The 18,074-nt window shown below is 52.4% G+C and overlaps 3 protein-coding genes across 11 annotated transcripts in view; 2 read left to right on the top strand and 1 right to left on the bottom strand.

Annotated features, from left to right (window-relative positions):
* Positions 1 to 9,417, top strand: part of TOP6BL (TOP6B like initiator of meiotic double strand breaks) — a 110,100-nt gene extending 100,683 nt beyond the window's left edge. Inside the window, exons 14-16 of the mRNA XM_080815379.1 lie at positions 4,984 to 5,056; positions 8,983 to 9,155; positions 9,251 to 9,417. Coding sequence (XP_080671505.1) covers positions 4,984 to 5,056; positions 8,983 to 9,155; positions 9,251 to 9,316 — 312 coding nt within the window. The 3' untranslated portion in view covers positions 9,317 to 9,417. The remainder of the gene's footprint in view (positions 1 to 4,983; positions 5,057 to 8,982; positions 9,156 to 9,250) is intronic.
* Positions 9,418 to 9,520: 103 nt separating this feature from the next.
* RCE1 (Ras converting CAAX endopeptidase 1) lies at positions 9,521 to 13,356 on the top strand. Of its 5 annotated transcripts, none has more exons than XM_080815377.1 (8): positions 9,521 to 9,727; positions 9,865 to 9,967; positions 10,068 to 10,147; positions 10,404 to 10,482; positions 11,002 to 11,169; positions 11,295 to 11,366; positions 11,636 to 11,698; positions 11,996 to 13,356. In XM_080815377.1, exons 3-8 carry the CDS (start codon positions 10,088 to 10,090, stop codon positions 12,229 to 12,231), a joined length of 678 nt encoding a protein of 225 aa, XP_080671503.1. In that variant the 5' UTR covers positions 9,521 to 9,727; positions 9,865 to 9,967; positions 10,068 to 10,087; the 3' UTR covers positions 12,232 to 13,356. The 5 variants fall into 5 exon arrangements, with proteins under 5 accessions (XP_080671503.1, XP_080671504.1, XP_080671502.1 ...); XM_080815378.1 differs by having other exon boundaries at positions 9,865 to 9,978; XM_080815376.1 differs by having other exon boundaries at positions 9,865 to 9,978; positions 11,321 to 11,366; positions 11,996 to 13,350.
* A 984-nt stretch (positions 13,357 to 14,340) lies between these two features.
* The window catches only part of PC (pyruvate carboxylase), a 95,597-nt gene continuing 91,863 nt past the window's right edge, over positions 14,341 to 18,074 (bottom strand). For all 5 annotated transcript variants that reach the window (XM_080817150.1, XM_080817151.1, XM_080817152.1 and 2 more), the window contains 8 exons: positions 17,603 to 17,759; positions 16,882 to 17,122; positions 16,531 to 16,780; positions 16,084 to 16,328; positions 15,820 to 15,999; positions 15,494 to 15,742; positions 15,060 to 15,200; positions 14,341 to 14,976 (listed from right to left, as the gene is read on the bottom strand). In XM_080817150.1, the coding sequence (XP_080673276.1) occupies positions 14,728 to 14,976; positions 15,060 to 15,200; positions 15,494 to 15,742; positions 15,820 to 15,999; positions 16,084 to 16,328; positions 16,531 to 16,780; positions 16,882 to 17,122; positions 17,603 to 17,759 (1,712 nt within the window). In that variant the 3' untranslated portion in view covers positions 14,341 to 14,727. The remainder of the gene's footprint in view (positions 14,977 to 15,059; positions 15,201 to 15,493; positions 15,743 to 15,819; positions 16,000 to 16,083; positions 16,329 to 16,530; positions 16,781 to 16,881; positions 17,123 to 17,602; positions 17,760 to 18,074) is intronic.

Raw genomic sequence — 18,074 nt, 5'->3', positions numbered from 1 at the left:
TTTCACCACAACTTTTTCTGTACCTTCTAGGAAGCCTGCTCCTCGGAACGCATCTGCCATTCCCTGCAGCTAGTTCACTGCAAATACTCTTGCTGGTTTCCCTCCAACTTGGAAAGCTGATGCCCACAAAATTGAACAAACTGATTTCCACAAACTTAATGGTTTAAAAACACCAAAATTTATTATCTCATGGTTCTGGAGTCCAGAAGTCTGAAATCAGGGGCACATGGGTGGCTAAGTTGGTTAGGCTCTGGAGCTTTGATCTCACCTCAGGTCTTGATCTCAAGTCCAGCATGGAGCCTATTTAAAAAAAAAAAAAAAAAAAAAAAAGAAGTAGTAGTCTCAAATCAAGGTTTTAGGAAACCATGCTCCGTCTAAAGGCTCTAAGAATCCTTCCATTCCCCTACCAGCTTCTGTTGGCTCTCAGTGCTCCTTGCCTTGTATCTGCAACACAGGGCCTTTTTCCTATGTCTCTCAAATTTTCCTCTGCCTCTTTTATAAGACCTGTCATTGGATTTTTGGCCTACTCTAAATGCATCATGATCTTGAGATCGTTAATTACTTTTTAAAAGACCTTTTTTCCAGGGGCACCTGGGTGGCTCAGTGGGTTAAAGCCTCTGCCTATGGCTCGGGTCATGATCCCAGGGTCATGGGATCAAGCCCTGCATCGGGCTCTCTGCTCAGCGGGGAGCCTGCTTCTGCCCCTCTCTCTCTCTCTCTCTCTCTGCCTGCCTCTCTGCCTATTTGTGATCTCTGCCTGTCAAATAAATAAATAAAATCTTAAAAAAAAAACAACACACCTTTTTCCCAAATAAGGTGACATTTACAGGTTCTGGGGGTCAAGACTTGGACATACTTTTTTGGGAGCCACTGTTCCATTCACTACAGCCATCCACTCCTTCAGATTTCTAGGGATAAGTATGTGCCATTATCATAGGACCAAAGATATATGGGTAGGATCTAGAAGTGTTTTGTCCTGTGAAGACCTTTTGCTTGGGCCTCTCTGATATCCCAGTGAGATCTCAAAAGGAAATTATCTGACCTCTTTTGCCCCATTCTGTTACCATAGTAATGGTTCAGAGCCTCAGGGCCATTCATAGCCCAATTAATTTGGCAGATGGCTAGTGAACTCAAGGTCTTACCCAGTAGTTCTAGGTCTTGGAAGGAAGGAATATTCATTGAATCCTTAATCTGTATCAAGATTTCTACTTTAATACCAAAAGATCCTACAAAGTAGGTTGTAGTTTTCCCATTTTATAGATGAAACTGGTTAGAGAACTTTTCCTAATTTGCTCAGGATGACATAGTCCACAAATGTCAAGGCTAGGCTAGGCTTTGCACTGAGGTCTCCTGGTTTCAAAGCCTAGTAACGTTGTTACCATATAGGACTGGTACTGGAATGTCCCACACCCAGGGAAGATGAGTGATCAGAGGCACGCACGAGCAGATCCTCTGCTTCTGCACTCAAGATCATTACTGTTTTCCTTCTGATGATGTCTTTTTAGTGATAAACAACTTGTTAGTGGCACAAGAGTGGCACCCAGTGGCTTCAGCTAAAAACTACAAGATCAATGATGATAGTCAAATTCTTTTACCTCTGGACCAGTCCCTCAGTTTCCACCTTAAAACAGATAAAGTAGAAAAACTGAACTCTTCAATAATGTAGAATAAGAATATGACTATTATATAGTTTATGGAGAAGTAGAAGAAATGAGAGAATATGTGTTTAGAGGTTTTTTTTTTTTTTAAGATTTTATTTATTTATTTGACAGATCACAAGTAGGCAGAGAGAGAAGGGAGGAAGCAGGCTCCCTGCTGAGCAGAGAGCCCGATTCGGGGCTCGATCCCAGGACCCTGAGATCATGACCTGAGCCAAAGGCAGCGGCTTTAACCCACTGAGCCACCCAGGCACCCTGTGTTTAGAGTTTTATAGAATATATTTAAGAGAAGCCCATGCCAGAGTGGAGATTTATAAGCTGGGTGTTGGAACATACGACAGTGGGCCATGAAGGAACAAGGTAGTTCTCCAGGGCTAGTGTCACAAATGTGTGTAGCAGCTGAGAACATAAATCCCTAATAAATAAGAACAGTAACAGAGAAGTAGTTGTTAGGAAAGGTATTGTTTTCCTGGAAGGGGGTGGGGTAAGACCAGAATCAAACGTCTCAGTGTTAAATCCAAGGAGGTATATCCCAGAGACTGGGCTGTCTCATTTGGGGGAACTGACAATGAAGAGTGCAGGGTTCCTCTAAGGCTGAGGGCTATATATCGAGTGTGGGTGTTTCCTTGGTGATACTAGTTTTAGGATAGGAGAAAGGTTTATCTATTACATGAGATTTCCCAGACAACAATGAAATTAAAAAATAAGCTTTCTCTCAAAGAATTTTAAAAAAGAGGAAATTGTTTTAGTGCTGTTTCTTTTTTCACACCATCAGAGCCATCTTTACCCTTCTGCATTCCTTGGAAAGTACTTAGAAGTTTTAGTAAATAATACATGATGAGTATTTTTTTTATTGAGTTACAATTCACATACCATAAAATTTACCATTTAAAAAAAATATATATTCACTGTGGGGCACCTGGGTGGCTCAGTGGGTTAAAGCCTCTGCCTTCGGCTCAGGTCATTGGGATCGAGCCCCGCATCGGGCTCTCTGCTCAGCAGGGAGCCTGCTTCCTCCTCTCTCTCTGCCTGCCTCTCTGCCTACTTGCGATCTCTATCTGTCAAATAAATAAATAAAATCTTTAAAATATATATATATATTCACTGTGTTGTGCAACAGTCACCACTAAATTCTACAATATCTCCCTCATGCCAAAAAGAAACCCTGTACCTATTTGTAGTCAGTCCCAATTCCCCCTCCTCCCAACCTCTGGCAACCGCCAGTCTGCTGTCTGTCTCCACTGATGCGCCTATACTGGATATTTCATGTAAATGGATCACATAATAAGTAGCCTTTTGTGTCTGGCTTCTTTCACTAAGGATAATGTTTTTAAGATTCATCCATGTTTTAACATGTGACAGTGTTTCCCTTTTATGGTTGAATAATATCCTTTTGTATGGATATACCACATTTTTTCTGTCCATCAGTTGATGAATATTTGTGTTATTTGCACTTTTGGTGATTATGTATAACACTGGGAACATTTATGGGTGGACTTATGTTGGCAGTACTCTTGGTTATGTATCTCGTAGTAGAATTGCTGGGTTGTAGATAACCCTATGTTTAACTTTTTTTCTTTTTTTAAAGATTTTACTTTTAAGTAATCTCTGTACCCAACGTGGGGCTCAAACTCACAACCCTGAGATTAAGAGTCACACGCTTTTCTGACTGAGCCAGCCAGGCACCCCACTATGTTTAACTTTTTGATGAACTTTCAAACTATTTTCCAAACTGGCCATTTTACTTTCCCACCAGCAGTGTGTAACGGGTCCAGTTTTTCCACATCCTCCTGGTGTTGCCTGTTATTACTGTGGTTACTACTACCATCCTGCTGGGTGTAAAGTATCTCATAGTGGTTTTGATTTGCATTTCTCTAATGAATAATGATGTCGAGCATTTTTTCATGGGTTTGTTGGCCATTTGTATCTCTTTGGAGAAGGGTCTCCAAATCTATCAAACTCATTTTTTTTTATTTATTTTAAAGATTTTATTTATTTATTTGTCAGAGAGATAGAGAGCAAGCAAAGGCAGGCAGAGTGGCAGGCAGAGGGAGAAGCAGGCTCCCCACAGAGCAAGGAGCCTGATGTGGGACTCAATCCCAGGACGCTGGGATTGTGACCTGAGCCAAAGGCAGCCGCTCAACTGACTGAGCCACCCAGGCATCCCTATCAAACTCATTTAAAAAAAAATATTTTACTTATTTGAAACCAAGAGAGAGAGAAAGCACACAAGTAGACAGAGTGGCAGGCAGAGGGAGAAGCTCTCCCTCCGTTGAGCACAGAGCCTCATGCAATGTAGGGTTTGCTCCCAGGACCCTGGGATCATGAACTGAGCAGAAGGCATACACTTAACCAACTGAGCCACCCAAGTGCCCCAAACCCATTTTTAATTGGGCTGTTATTTTATTGTTGAATTATAAGAGTTTTTTTTTTATTCTGGATACAACACCCTTATCAGATACAAATTGTGAATATTTTCTCCCATTTTTCTGAGTTGAGTTTTCACTTTATAGCACAAAGTTTTTAATTTTGATGAACAGGAGGTCTGTTTTTATGTACTTGTATTCTGGAAAGACAAGAAGCTAGGAGAATTGGGCTGATCTTAGTAAGAACTTTTCTCTGTTCAAATCGAACCAAGCGTGGCAAGGCTCTGAAAGGCTACAGAGGACCACAGAATGTGCCCTGTGGCTTTCCAGGTTTGACCCCAGTCAGTTGCATGTTGAGCACTTAACCTGTGCAAGGTACACTGTACTGGCTGTAAAGGGACGCGGGCACAATGAGCCTTACCTTTCAAGGAATTTAAAGCGCAGAAATGGGGCACCTGGGTGGCTCAGTCAGTTAAGCATTTGACTCTTGATTCTGGCTCAGGTCATGATATCAGGGTCGTGAGACTGAACCCTGTTTCAAGCTCGCTCGCTCTCTCACTCTACACCTCCCCCACTTGCGTGCACTCTCTACATACCTAAATAAATAAATAAAATCTTTTAAAAAATAGTGTGGAAAACACACACGAAAAAATGATAAAACAAGGGCAGGCAGTGCATCTTCAGAGCCCAAGGAGTGGGACAGACGGTGAGCGAGTGTCCAGAGTTCGGAGGAGGAAGGAAATGCCCGGGGTGCCTGGAATGAGCTGCAAAGGCTCTGACAGAAGGAAGCCTTGATTGGAGCTGGGTAGGAGGACTCACAGGAGCCACGAAGAAGTAAGAGGGAGTTCCAGGTGAGGGAAGACAGCCCTGTGAGGTCAGCAAAGCCACCAGGCAGACTTACCTCATTGGGGCTTTTTCAAGTTTCTGCAAAACTCACTCAGTACTTCTGATTTTTAAAGCAACTGCTCCCAGAGGAAAACACGGAGGAGAACACAGAGGACGCGGATGAGAACAGCCTGGAGCTCCTCGCAGGTATGGTTTCAGCTTTTCAGGTGAGCCCAGGACCAAAGCTCAGAAGTAAAAAATGTTCACTTCAAGCTTTCAAACTGCATCTTCCACCACAGCAAAACCCTGGGATTTGGTTGACTCCCACCGCCACTGTGTTCTAGGGCAGCAGGGGGCATTCCCTCCCCGAAGCTAGAATGACAGAACTAGAAACTCCTCATGAAGTTTGTGCAGTTAAAGATAGTTGCACATGGAGGGCCAGGGCCCTGAATCCAGTTCATTCCTTGTGTCTTTTCTCCATCATTAGTGCTGATAAGCTCTCCCTGGTTTGGGTTACTACTCTGTTTGGGGCTCTGGAGATCACTCCTGGGTGCGGAATACCACCTCAACCCTGACGTATCCTATGGGGGGAGTTGTGTGTGATATGACTGTACTGGTGTCCTCCCCCTCCCTCCAGCACTCACACAGCCTTCAGATCCAGCAGTGATAGAGGGGTGTGTGTATGGCTGGAAATACCGTAGCCACTGGCATCTGAGCCTGATAGTGCAGGTGCCAGGCACTATTCTGAGGTTTTAATGATTTTTAAAAAGATTTATTTATTTTGAGGGGGAGAAGGGGCAGCAGGCATGGGGGGTGAGGGAGAGGGGCAGAGGAAGAGAGAGAATCTCAAGCAGACTCCACGCTGAGTGCAGAGCTCAATGTGGCTCAATCTCACAACACTGAGATCATGACCTGAGCTGAAATCAAGAGTCAGATGCTCTACTGGCTGAGCCACCCAGGCACTGTGACTCTGAGCTTTTAAAATGCATAAATGCTCTTCATTCTCAAAACAATCCTATGAGATAGTGTTACTATTCTCATTTTACAGATATGTCAGTAAAATTACTGAAGGTCACACAGGTAGTAAATGGGAGAGCCAGAATTCAAACCCAGGTAGCCTGGGTCCAGTCTGTCTCCGAGAGCCAAGACCAGCAGGGATGTACTGTCTTAACAGCCCCTGGGCTTGAGGGAATTTGGGGACTGACTTTAGTACCTATACTCTGTTGGTAAAATTCCTCTTTCCAGGGTCACAACTACAACATGCTGCATGTTGTCCAGACTTAGGCCTAAGAGGTGCTCCTGAAGTCTATCAGTTGAACCTTGTTTTAAATGCGGTGGGAGCTGTTGCTACTGAAAAGAACGCTGCAGTGAAGGCTTGTGTAAAGCAAAGTATCTATTTATATAAATTTAGATTTGGAGACTTAAAAGAATGGATACAACTCAGTATCTATGCAGTGAAGAGTAGTAAAAAAAGGAACTCTTTTTTAGAAGGAAAAATTAACATTTTATCCTGCACTTTCTGTGGATCCAGGGGGATACTAGACTTTCCCACAATGACCACTCAGAGTGTGGTCTCCTTCGGCATGGGCAGCATCGGTCCCATTTCACAAGAGACAGCCCAGACTCAGAGGTTGCTCTGCCGGCGGATAATCTGAATATCAGGCTATGCTTTCTCCACTGTGCAATATAAGCCTTAAAATCTAGGTATTTATAAATCTGGTGGAGCCTGGAAGACTGGGTGAGCTGCTCTGCTTTACACAGCTGCAGCTCTAGTCACCATCAATCCTATGTCCCACACGGGCAGTTCTGCTCAAGAAGATCACTGAAAGATGGTTGACGCCACCATATATCCACGATCTATTCACTGGGTAGCCTTCAGCTATCGGTCCTTTACGTTGTCTTCCTGGCCTTCTCGTCGGTGGCTATTTGATTCTTTAAAATACCTACCCAGCCTCTGCCTCCTGACTTAGCCTCCCACTTCACACTTAGTGCCCAAACTGTATCAGAAAGGGGACCCATCTCTGCCAGGCTCAGGGGTGGCATCTACTGCTTTCTCAGGACCGTCTTGCATCAGCTACCACTTCTGCACCTTTAGTCTTTCTACTGAGTTCTCTCCCCTCAGCAGGGCAATCTCTCACTACTTAAAAAGGAAATCTCCCGTGATCTTGAACTTCTTTCCATCACATCACAGCCAGGGTTCTCAAAAAAGCATGCTGTACCCTCTCCCTTTCTTCCTCCCGTTCTCTAATTCTAACCCAGGGCACTTGCTTTCTCTGTGGCCTCTGCACGGCCAGGTCTTGTTTGGGAAGACTTCATAAGTACCAAATTGTACATTTCTCTTTACCGTGCCTGAACTATTTACAGAATTCCGTGCTATGAGACTGTGACTCACCTCATTCTCCCCTCTGATCTTTCTCTTCAACCAGCCTCCTTTGGCCACTCCCTTAAAAGTGCCTGTATAGCACTCCTTCCCTAGCTGCTTTCTTCCATCTCAGGCATCGAACCTTGCTTCTGGGCTCAAGACTTTCCAGTTGGCATGACCAGCCCAGGCCTTTCTTGAGTGCCAGATGGAAGATTTATCTGCTAACTAGGCAGCTCCATGTGGAGGTCCCATGGTCCTACCTCTGTCAGGATCTTCTGTGTTTTTAAGATTTTATTTATTTATTTGAGAGACAGTAAGAGCGAGCACAAGCAGAGGGTGGGGGCAGAGGGAGAAGCAGACTCCCCACCAAGCAGGAAGCCCGATGTGGGACTAGATCCCAGGACCCTGGGATCACGACGTGAGGCAAAGGCAGACACTCAACCCACTGAGCCACCAGGCACCCCTCTCTGTCAAGATTAATAGCACCACAACCCATCCAGTTCACATCTGAAATGAGATTCATTCACTATGCCGCTCATTCTCATGTATCACACCTAGTCTCACAACAAAGCCTGTTGATTTGATTTGGCCTCATAAATATACTTCTTAACCTGGTGGTGCCTCCATCCATTCCTACTCCCTTCACTCCCTTGGGCTCTTGAGGTCTTCATGTGGTGGTTTGTTGTTGTTGTTGTTTTGAGAGAGAAAGCGAGAGAGCGTGTGCCTGCATGCGCAGGGGTAGGGAAGAGGGAGTCTTAAGCAGACTCCACACTGAGCACAGAACCCCATGTGAGGCTCGATCTCATGACCCTGAGATCATAACTCGAGCTGAACCCGAGAGTGGGATGCTGAACCTGTTGCACCACCGAAGTGTCCCAAGGTCTTCCTATTTCTAATTTGACTCTAAGCCACACTTTTGAAAGAATTTTGTATTTTAAATTTTTAACAATACATCTCCAGTGCTTATTACAATTCTTCACTGCCTACTTCTACAGGTAAAAACCCATTTTTTAGTTTTCTGATTTCTCCTAACCCTTTCAGATCCATCTCCTAGGGACCCCCCCCTCACTTCGCATTTTATGTGGGATACTAATTAATGTCTTTGGGTATTTGCATCTTTCCACCTGGAATTCCTTTCCTTTCCCTTGTTGGGGAAATACTGGTTCCCCATATTTCTCTTCATCCTTTAAAACCCAGCTCAGACAGCTCAGGGAAACCTTTCTTCACCTCTAGGGATGGTTAGCAACTTCTTTTTCTGTTCTATCCATGGGCTTTGGACACACTTCTGCCTCCTTTCTAGCATTTGTGAGCGTCACCCAGCATCAGCTCACTGAGCTACATTCCTTCCTGCTCAGAAGGAACTATGGGTAAAAACTCACTTTAAATTTGCACAAGTCCATCAGTTAATATAAGGAGAATGCCAATGGGCACTGCTCAACGTACTGTGAGCTACGAAGGGAGAGGTGAGGCTGGGCTTCAGGCAGGGGATCACAGCTTGGCGGGGAGGGAGGAGCTGGACAGTGCAGACTCCACCAGAAATCTGTGTGCAGTGAATGAGTGCGCGTGAGCCCCAAGCGAGGACTTAAACAATTCTGCTGCCTCAGCCTTAAGGCCCGGAGCTGCCGAGTTTTGATTGGCACAGACCTGATTGAAAAGAATTTGAGGTGGGAGGGCTAAGAGAGATGGGACCACTTCCTTCCCTTCTCCTGCCCCAAGGGTCTTTCTAGCACAGGGCCGTGGGCAAAAGGTAAGTGGGCCTGTTTTCGCCTAGGAACCAGCGGGCAAGTGGAAAACAAGAGGCTCCGGCAGGGCATGGAGGAGACAGGGGCCTTCCACTCTGCCAGGGGCCCGAGCCAGTCAGAGGCCGCCGCGTGCCGCACGAAGCCCACAGCGGCCTCCCTGACGCATAGCGGGAGCAGGGCGAGCCCCGGGGGCGACCTGGAGGTAACCGGCGAGGGCCGCGCAGGGGAAGGCTCAGCGGGAGGCGGAGACGGCCGCTGTCGGTGGGTCCTCACCCTGGGCTCCCTTTCCTCCCGCAGGACTCGCTTTGGCAGCAGGAGGTCTCCAATCTGTCCGAGTGGCTGAATCCCGGCCCTGAGCTCTAAACTGGGTGCCGCCCCCCCACCCCCTGCGCTTCCACGCCTACCCGCCAAGCTGTTACCGCCGCGTGTTGTCTGTTGTTCAATAAACCTGCTCTGCGCGCGCCGCCTCTGCTTCTGATTTGGGGGCGGGGCACCCGCGCCGCCGGATGACGTCACCCGCGCTTCCGGCAGGCGCGGGTCGAGCGCCGGCTGGATCGCGTCACTGGTGCGCGCCGCGGGTCCGGGCGCGATGGCGGCGCTGGGCGGGGATGGGCTGCGCCTGCTGTCGGTGTCACGGCCCGAGCGGCAGCCCGAGTCGGCGGCTCTGGGCGGTCCGGGCCCTGGGCTTTGCTGCTGGGTGTCAGTGTTCTCCTGCCTCAGCCTTGCCTGCTCCTACGTGGGCAGCCTCTACGTCTGGAAGAGCGAGCTACCCAGGTGCGGGGGCTGCGCGCGCGGGTGGAACCCGCGCCTCCGCGAGGCGGGGCTGCGGGCGGAGCTTGGGAGAACCGGGGGCGGGGCCGCGCCGTCCAGAGGAGGCTGGGGGCCCCCAGAACTTACTGCTCCCTCCGTAGGGACCACCCTGCCGTCATCAAGCGGCGCTTCACTAGCGTCTTGGTAGTGTCCAGTCTCTCGCCCCTCTGCGTGCTACTCTGGAGAGAACTCACAGGCATCCAGGTGCGAAGGAGGTGGGGCAGAGGGCAAGAGGGGGAGGATCTCTGGGGTCTCTAGGGGAGAGCGAGCTAGACTGATGCCTCCTTTCCTGTGGCTCAGCCAGGCACATCCCTGCTCACCCTGATGGGCTTCAGGTTGGAGGGTATTTTCCCAGCAGCGCTGCTGCCCCTGCTGCTGACCATGGTGAGTGCTCTTGTTTTATTCTTCTCTTGGTATTAACATGATTCTTCTTTCTATGCCCCCCCCTTTTTTATCGTCATTGTGTCCATCTTTGGGCTGAAGGGTAACAGAAATTGTGAGATGGCCCTTGGTCCTCGGGTACGGATGGGTGGGAAATCCTGAGACCAGGAGACTTGAAGTTTCGTGAGGCCTTTTCTGAGCAAGGGCAGTGGATTATGGCTTAAGCCTTTCCTTTGATCGCCCGTTTTTCTGTCTCCAGATCCTTTTCCTGGGCCCACTGATGCAGCTGTCTATGGATTGCCCATGTGATCTGACAGATGGGTTGAAGGTTGTCTTAGGTGAGTCCTTAGGGCTGAAGGAAAAAGTAGGCACAGGCAGCCCAGCTCAGTGGAAGAAGGGAGTAAGTGGGCTCCTGGTGGGACTTGGACATGAGATGGAGATGTTCTCTCTTTATCCTATCTTAACATGTAGCAGATGGCCTGTAAGAGTTGGTTTCTGACATTCACCGAGGCCCCTAGGAAGCCGTAGCAGTACTTTGTGTGGACTAAAGACCATTCTTCCTCTAACATTTGACTACTTCAAATCAGAGCTGGTCTTGAGTTCTGATTTTGACGTTTCAAGAATTTACTACCAGGATATCCTGCCTCAGTTACTAATACCTTTCCTTTCAATCCTCTTGAAACATTGTTTTATACTTGGTGTGGCAACAAAGCTTGACTCTTCTCTGTTCTCAGGAGTATTGATGCCTAACCTGAGTTTGGCCAGGGAGAGGTTGTGGGAGAGGGGCCCTGGGGGCCTCTAGGATCTCTCTGCTCAGTAGCTAATCACTAATTCTTCATCTTGGATCCCCTCCCTAGCCCCTCGCTCCTGGGCCCGCTGCCTCACAGACATGCGTTGGCTGCGGAACCAAGTGATTGCACCCCTGACAGAAGAACTGGTATTCCGGGCCTGCATGCTGCCCATGTTAGCACCATGCACGGGCCTGGGCCCTGCCGTGTTCACCTGCCCACTCTTCTTTGGAGTTGGTGAGTTTGTCTAACCGAGTCCTATTGAGATGTTCCCAGCATGAGCGCCAGAAATGGGGTTTGGAGCAGGGATACGGCCTATAAGGCAGTTGTAGAGGAATGTGACATAGTTGCCTTCCTCCCAGCCCATTTTCACCACATTTTTGAGCAGCTTCGTTTCCGACAGAGCAGCGTGGGGAGCATCATCTTGTCTGCAGGTGAGTCCTAGAAACCTTGCCTGGGGCAGTCCTGGGTTGGGTGTGTAAGGGTGTCCCTGAAAGCCGTTCTGGAGGAAGACTTGGGAACGGAGGGATGTAGTATTGGAAGGGCCCCTGGCCATGGGAGTTGGGGTGTAGAGGACAGCCATAGGTCCTGGGGCAAGCAGCCACTGCCCTCAGGGGGAAGGGGGTGTCTCTGGCTGATGGGTGTGCAGTGCTGGGGCAGAAGAGCATGCAGGTGTGGTCACTCGAGGCCTCCCCGTCTCCAGCGTTCCAGTTCTCCTACACAGCTGTCTTCGGTGCCTACACTGCTTTCCTCTTCATCCGCACAGGTTGGTCTTCAGTCTCTCACGGGTCCCCCCCGGGGGCTCGGGCCCACAGGAGTGGGTGGGAGAATGGGAATGCTGTGTTTGTGGTAGGAGGGACAAGTGTCTTCCACTGTTGTCTTTTGAGACAGGCAGAGGCAGGGCTTTCAGTCTGGTGAGGTCTGACAGGTGGAAGGGAGCAGGGGCCATGTGGTGTGTGGGCGGTCATTCATCTCCTCTTTCAGGAATGTGGGTGATTAGCCCGGAAAGGGCCCCGGGAGGGGGTGGGGATGCTCCAAGAGCTGCTCTGTCTCCCCTCCCTAGGACACCTGATTGGGCCGGTTCTTTGCCACTCCTTCTGCAATTACATGGGCTTTCCTGCTGTGTGCGCCGCCCTGGAGCATCCGCAGAGGCGGCCCCTGCTGGCAGGCTATGCTCTGGGTGTGGGACTCTTCCTGCTTCTGCTCCAGCCCCTCACGGACCCCAAGCTGTACGGCAGCCTTCCCCTTTGTGTGCTTTTGGAGCGGGCAGGGGACTCAGAGGCTCCCCTGTGCTCCTGACCCATGCTCCTGACCCACGCTCCTATGAACTCTCACGGGCTCCCCAGCCCCTCCCCACCAAGGGGTACTACAGGGGAGGAGCTGGCCGGGGTCCCCGAGATCTCAGGAATTTTTGTAGGGGATTGAAGCCAGAGCTAGTTGAATCCCAGGGACCAAGAGAAAGGAGCAGATATCCAAAGGGTGCAGCCCCTCCAAAGGAGGTTGAGGAGCAGCTGGGAGTGAGGGGACAAGGGGCAGGTCCCAGGAGCCGTGCACTCCCTTCCTCACTTTGGACTGCTGCTTTTCTGAGCTCCTCTGCCCCCCTCTGCCTCTGAAAAGCTGCTCGGGGGTGGAATTTACAAAATCCCTCCCCCCAACTTCCCAGGGTTTTCTCACTGTCTTTTTGCATCAGGAGTTTGTATTGAGATATTAAAGAGATTTAACTTGGGTAACATGGCCTTGGATCTTTGGGAATCAGTCTTTTTGGGTTCTTGTGTCCCCCCCCCCCCCACCTTTCTTGGCTACTTTAAACCCTAAGCTCTGGGTAGTTCAGCTGGATAGGCACAGTTCCTGAAGTAAAGGGCAGGATGGGGTCGTCTGGCCGCCTTGGGTCTGTAGCTTCCTCCTTTTCCAGCCGTGCCCCAAGTCCTGGCACAGACGCATCTGGGACTAGAGGTGCCAGGTGCGAATTCAGCTCGACCTAGGGCCTGATGGCTCCCAGGATCAGGGAATGGAACCTAGGGCACTGACCCATGGTGGAGCCTCCAACCTGGGACCTGAGAGGATAGAGGGCTGACTGGGCTCTCCACCGGGACCTCCCCAAAGTCGGCCAGCCTCACATTACATAAGGAAGAACAAACAGGTTCAGAATGGGAAAGGAACCAGCTCAGTGTCACCTGGGAGTAGAGGCTTTTCTGGCCTGGACCTCTGCCACTGTGCTGCTAGTCTGGTCCCTGGAGGAACTCAGAACAAAGATTGCAGCCCTAAGAGCATCAAGGACCCTGCTGAGCAACACTGGAACTCAAGGTTCATTCTTAAGAGCTTTCTAGTGTTCTACCTGCCCTTCTGCTTGTGTTTCGAATGGTCTTCATTCCCCGCCTCTGGAACTTTAACTTTTAAGGAATATTATACCTTGAGGTCTCACTCTAGACTGAAGATGGTTGCCCGTCCCGTCCCCCGAGCCTGGTGGTTGGAAGGAAAAGGGTGTGCAGTCACTCCCCAGGGTCCTGTTGGTTTAGCTGTGGCTACACGACATTCACCTGAATCTAAAAGGTCGTCATGACGGTCACACCTACCTTGCTGTGCAGAGCTTTCCTGTCTTCTGGCCTGTGTAGCAGCTGTTGGGGAGGCAGAAGAGGTGAGCATGGCCCTACTTTAGAGGGTACCTTTGGAATCTGGGGGTCCAAAAAGGAAACCCCAAACTGTCCCCCAAATTAGGTTGTGGTACCCCAAAAGCACGGGGCTGTGCTCTACCCCTTCCTCATTTTCCTGCTCAGGAACTGCCCAGTGCCCTCCATGTCACCTCCCCTGTGGGTGCTCGGGATGGGCAGCCACATGGTCACGCACATAGGGCTGCTGTCCCCCAGCGGGTGAGGGGTTCTCCTGAGGGCTTGGTTATGGGAATGGGCAGAATTAGATCCTGAGACTCAACCCACTACTACTAACCTCCCACTGACATCCTCTTGCCCACCTCCAGAATTTGGTGCCTGTTTGCATCTAGTCCTCAACTAATGGGGTGTGAGGTTGGCCCTGAGTTTAGGAAGTAAAGCATTGTGGTTAGGAAGCAAGTCCACGGACAGCTTGGGTCTGAACCCTCTGCCTCTTACTAGCTCTCGGGTCCTAGATGAGTTATTTAACCTTCGTAAGACTCCACTCCTCTTTCCATAAAACATGACTGACTCACTGTGTTAATGGGTGTTCAGTGCTTAGAACAGCGTCCCTTCCCACAGGTTCTTAGTACAACTACTCCTGTTTGGGGTGTATACTGTAGGCACTCCATGGTGGCTGAAACCAAGGCTGCAGTTCTCTCTACCCTCCAAGGAGGAAGACACAACTGACCTGCCCCTGCCAGGGGGAGTCCCAACAGGCAGCTCTGTCCCTCTGCTGAGCGGCGCTGCACAGGACCCGGTATGGAGGGCAGGGGAAGCCAGTTTTATTGAGCAAAGTTCTCAAGACCTGGAGCCTAGGTCTCCTCCCAGGAGACAGGACCCCGAAACCTGCTCCCCCGGGTCTCAGGCCCACCTACACCACCACCCGTCATCTCCAACAAGGAGAGGACCCGTATTTGGCAAGAGATGACTATGTGAGCAGCCGTCCAGCAGGGAGAAGACAGAAGGCTGGAGGAAGGGAATGTGCCACAGCAGGCAGTGCGTCTGCCGCCACGAGCAGCTGAGGACAGGAGCGCCAGGGCTAGGCCTTTCTGCCCCCGGGCACTGGCTGGCCTGGGCCTGCCCTGGCAGCACAGTGTCTGTGGAAGGCTTGGGGTGGGGATGGCCAGGCTGCCAACCTGGGGTTAGATCACTCAATCTCCAGGATGAGGTCATCGCCCTCCAGTGTCATATCTGTGGTTACGTGGACCTTGCGGACAGTGCCCTCCATGGGTGAAGTCACCACAGTCTCCATCTTCATGGCACTGAGCACACAGAGGGGCTGGCCCTTGGCCACCTTGGCCCCAGCTGCCACCTTGATGTCTATTACCTTCCCAGGCATAGGTGCCCCGATCTGGCCCTTCACATCCTTCAGGGCCTTGGGATGGAAGTGCATCTCCTGCAGACAGGGCAGAGGGGAGGAGCCGTGAGGCACAGGCCCTACCCGTCCCCACCACCTGCCTGGCCCCGGGGGGACCGTACCTTCATGGCCTGAGTGTCCTTGACCAGAATGGAGCGCAGTTGTCCGTTGAGCTCAAAGAAGACCTGCCTCTGGCCGGCCCGGTTCAGGTCACTCACGGCGAGGGCTTTGATGTGCAGCGTCTTGCCCCGCTCCAGCTCCACCTGCAGGGAGGGCGCGGAGGCTCAGAGCCGCGGCTGCGGACAGCAGAACACACAGGCCTGGGCAGAGCAGGCCCCCGGGCCAGTCCCAGGCCAGTCCCCCGACGCTGGGCCTCGGCTCCTCACTTGCAAAGGCCTAGCCTCCTGGTCTCTCCAGGGTGCTCTGGGGACCTACGGCTTGTGAGGCGGGGTGACGGCCAAGCCAAAGCCTGGAGCTCTAGATGTGCTGGTGTCCTTAGGGATTCAGGGGCAGGGGTGCTGGGGGGGCGGTGTAGACAGGTGCCAGAGCCACTGACCTCAAACTCCTCTGCAATTCTGGGTCCCTGCAGGAAGAGGCGGGTATTGAGGCTGTCCAGGGGGCCAAAAGTAGCCGTGAAGTCCTTGAAGTGGGCAAAGACATCTGGATATATGGCCGCTGAGAGCACATCCTCAGGGGTCACCTCCTCCCCATGCCGCTCTATCAGCTCCTTCTCCAGCATCTGCAGATCCAGGGGTGGGAGGGAGGCTCCAGGCCGCCCCTCCACCCTTGGCAGGTCCTTGAGCACCTGGGGAGCAAAGCAGGGGCTCAGGTCTGATGCTCACACCCAGCCTCCCCCTCCCACACTGTGCTGGGCCTTCCTACCTTCGAGCGAAGGGGCTCAGGGAACCCCCCGTGGGGAATGCCAATGTAGCCCTGCAGGAACTCGACCACGGAGCGGGGGAAGGACAGTTCCTCTGCCTGGGCTTCAGCCTCCGCCCGGCTCAGCCCATTCTGCACCATGAACTGGGCCAGGTCCCCCACGATCTTGGAGGACGGCGTCACCTGACAAGAAAATCCCCTGGGTTAGGACACTTGGTGCCTTATGGATGCCCAGAGGCAGGGATAAGAGCACTGGGGAAGGCTCACCTTGATGAGGTCGCCCAGCATCTGGTTGGCCTCTACATAGGCTTTCTTGACCTCCTTGAACTTGGAGCCAAGGCCCATGCTGTGGGCCTGGAAGTGCAGGTTGGTGTACTGGCCCCCTGGGATCTCGTTCTCGTACACGTCCGAATTGCCAGACTTCATGGTGGCCGTGCAGTCAAAGGCCGCGTACAGCCCCCGGGCCCCCTCCCAGTACTCACTGTAGTCAAACACACGCTCCAGAGGCACCCCTGCAGGGAGGCCAGGAAAACGGGCTAAGCCCCCAGCTTCTCCTCCCAGCACTCCGGGGCCAGCTCAGGTCCCATCTCAGGTGGGGGTGATGGAAGGCAAGGTCAGGAACTAACATCTGGATTCTACACAGGCCAGACTCCAGCAGGACTGCTGAGGGCCACAGCTGGCAGGGGAGGGGTCATGCACTCTCGCCGTTCCTACCTGTGTCCAGGGGAGTCCTTCGGGTGCAGGCCACCAGGGCCCCCATGCTGGGCTGTGAAGTCATCCCGGACATGGAATCAGCTGCCACATCCACCACATCGGCCCCGGCCTGGGCACAGGCCAGCATCGCTGCCACACCTGCCCCCGATGTGTCGTGGGTGTGGATGTGCAGCGGGAGGTCGGGGAATCGGTCCCTGAGGGAGCTGACCAGCATGGTGCAGGCCGCTGGCTTCAGCAGCCCTGCCATGTCCTGGGGCAAGAAGGAAAGAAAAGGCGGTAAGCAGGGGGCGTGAGGGGGGTGGGGGGGGACAGGTAAGGGCCTGGGGAGTCCTGGGGTGGGGGTCCAGGCACCTTGATGCACAGGATGTGGGTGCCGGCTCGCACGAGCTCTTCAGCCAAGCCCATATAGTACTGTAGCGAGTATTTGGTGCGGCTGGGGTCGGCCACGTCCCCGGTGTAGGAGATGGCGGCCTCCACCACGCCACCAGCATTGCCCGCGGCCTCCATGCCCAGGAGCAGATTGGGCATGTAGTTGAGGGAGTCAAAGACCCGGAAGACGTCCATGCCGTTCTCCTTGGCCACCTCACAGAACCTGAGTGGGTAGGAGAGCCCGAGGGTCAATCCCATCTCACCGCCCGCCGCACACCCCGCGCTGGCTCTGGCCTGACAGGGGGAGGGGCACCCACTGAGCCAGTGTGGGGGGAGGCGCCCCGGTGTGGACAAGGCCTTTTCTGGGGTAGCCTGGGCCGGGCAGGGTCACCCCGGAGGCATGCGGCCCCGCAGAGCTGTCCTGCCCTAGTCGATCACCAGTCAGGGACTCAGAGAGTCCCTGCGGGAGTGACGGTCTGAGCGAGAGAGCACCGAGCGAGCACTCGCTCCCGTGAGTTTTTAGTCCTTCCAGTTCTCCAAGCGTAATTCTACACTCCACGAGATGCCAGACGGCAGCCTTGCTGGGGACCGCTAGGAGGCTCAGTGTCAAGCCCCCTGCGGGGAGCACAGGCCATCGCACTGTGGCGCGGTACCTGCGGGGTCATACGCCGGTGTCTGCCCGCACCCCCGACCCCAGGCTCACTTGAAGACCACGTTGTCGGGGTAGTTGGTGTAGCCCACGGCGTTGGCCCCCCGCAGCAGCATCTGGAATGGGATGTTGGGGATGAGCTCCCGGAGCTCCTGAAGCCGCCGCCAGGGACACTCGTACAGGAAGCGCATGGCAACATCAAACGTGGCTCCTGCACGGGGACCAAGAGGCCCAGGTCAGCCCCTCACTCCCCTGGGACTCCACCACGCCCTGCAGCTCTGCGGCCTGAGCCCCCGTCCGGCACACCTTCCAGATCCCTCACGTTCCTGCCCCAGCCCCTGCCCCAGCCCTTGCAGACTTTTCCCTTTGCGGCTCCCAGGGTAGCTCAGGATCAGTGTCCTCTGTGCCCCCTTTCACAGCCCTGCGGCCAGTTCTCTGTGCTGTGACGAGCAAGCTGGTGGCTCCTCCCTGTCCTTGAGCTACTGGGGTCTCAACTCTGTGAGGCGTGTCCGGAGTGGGCACCAGT

The sequence above is a fragment of the Martes martes genome, assembly GCF_963455335.1.
Source record: "Martes martes genome assembly, chromosome: 10".
NCBI lineage: Eukaryota > Metazoa > Chordata > Mammalia > Carnivora > Mustelidae > Martes > Martes martes.
This window is presented reverse-complemented; position numbering and strand designations above follow the sequence as displayed.

Coding starts and splice junctions, on each gene's coding strand:
- RCE1 (XM_080815374.1), top strand. CDS start 9,543: ATGGCGGCGCTGGGCGGGGATGGGCTGCGCCTGCTGTCGGTGTCACGG. Junction 11,170..11,294: donor CCCACTCTTCTTTGGAGTTG/GTGAGTTTGTCT, acceptor CCTTCCTCCCAG/CCCATTTTCACCACATTTTT. Junction 11,699..11,995: donor TTTCCTCTTCATCCGCACAG/GTTGGTCTTCAG, acceptor TCCCCTCCCTAG/GACACCTGATTGGGCCGGTT.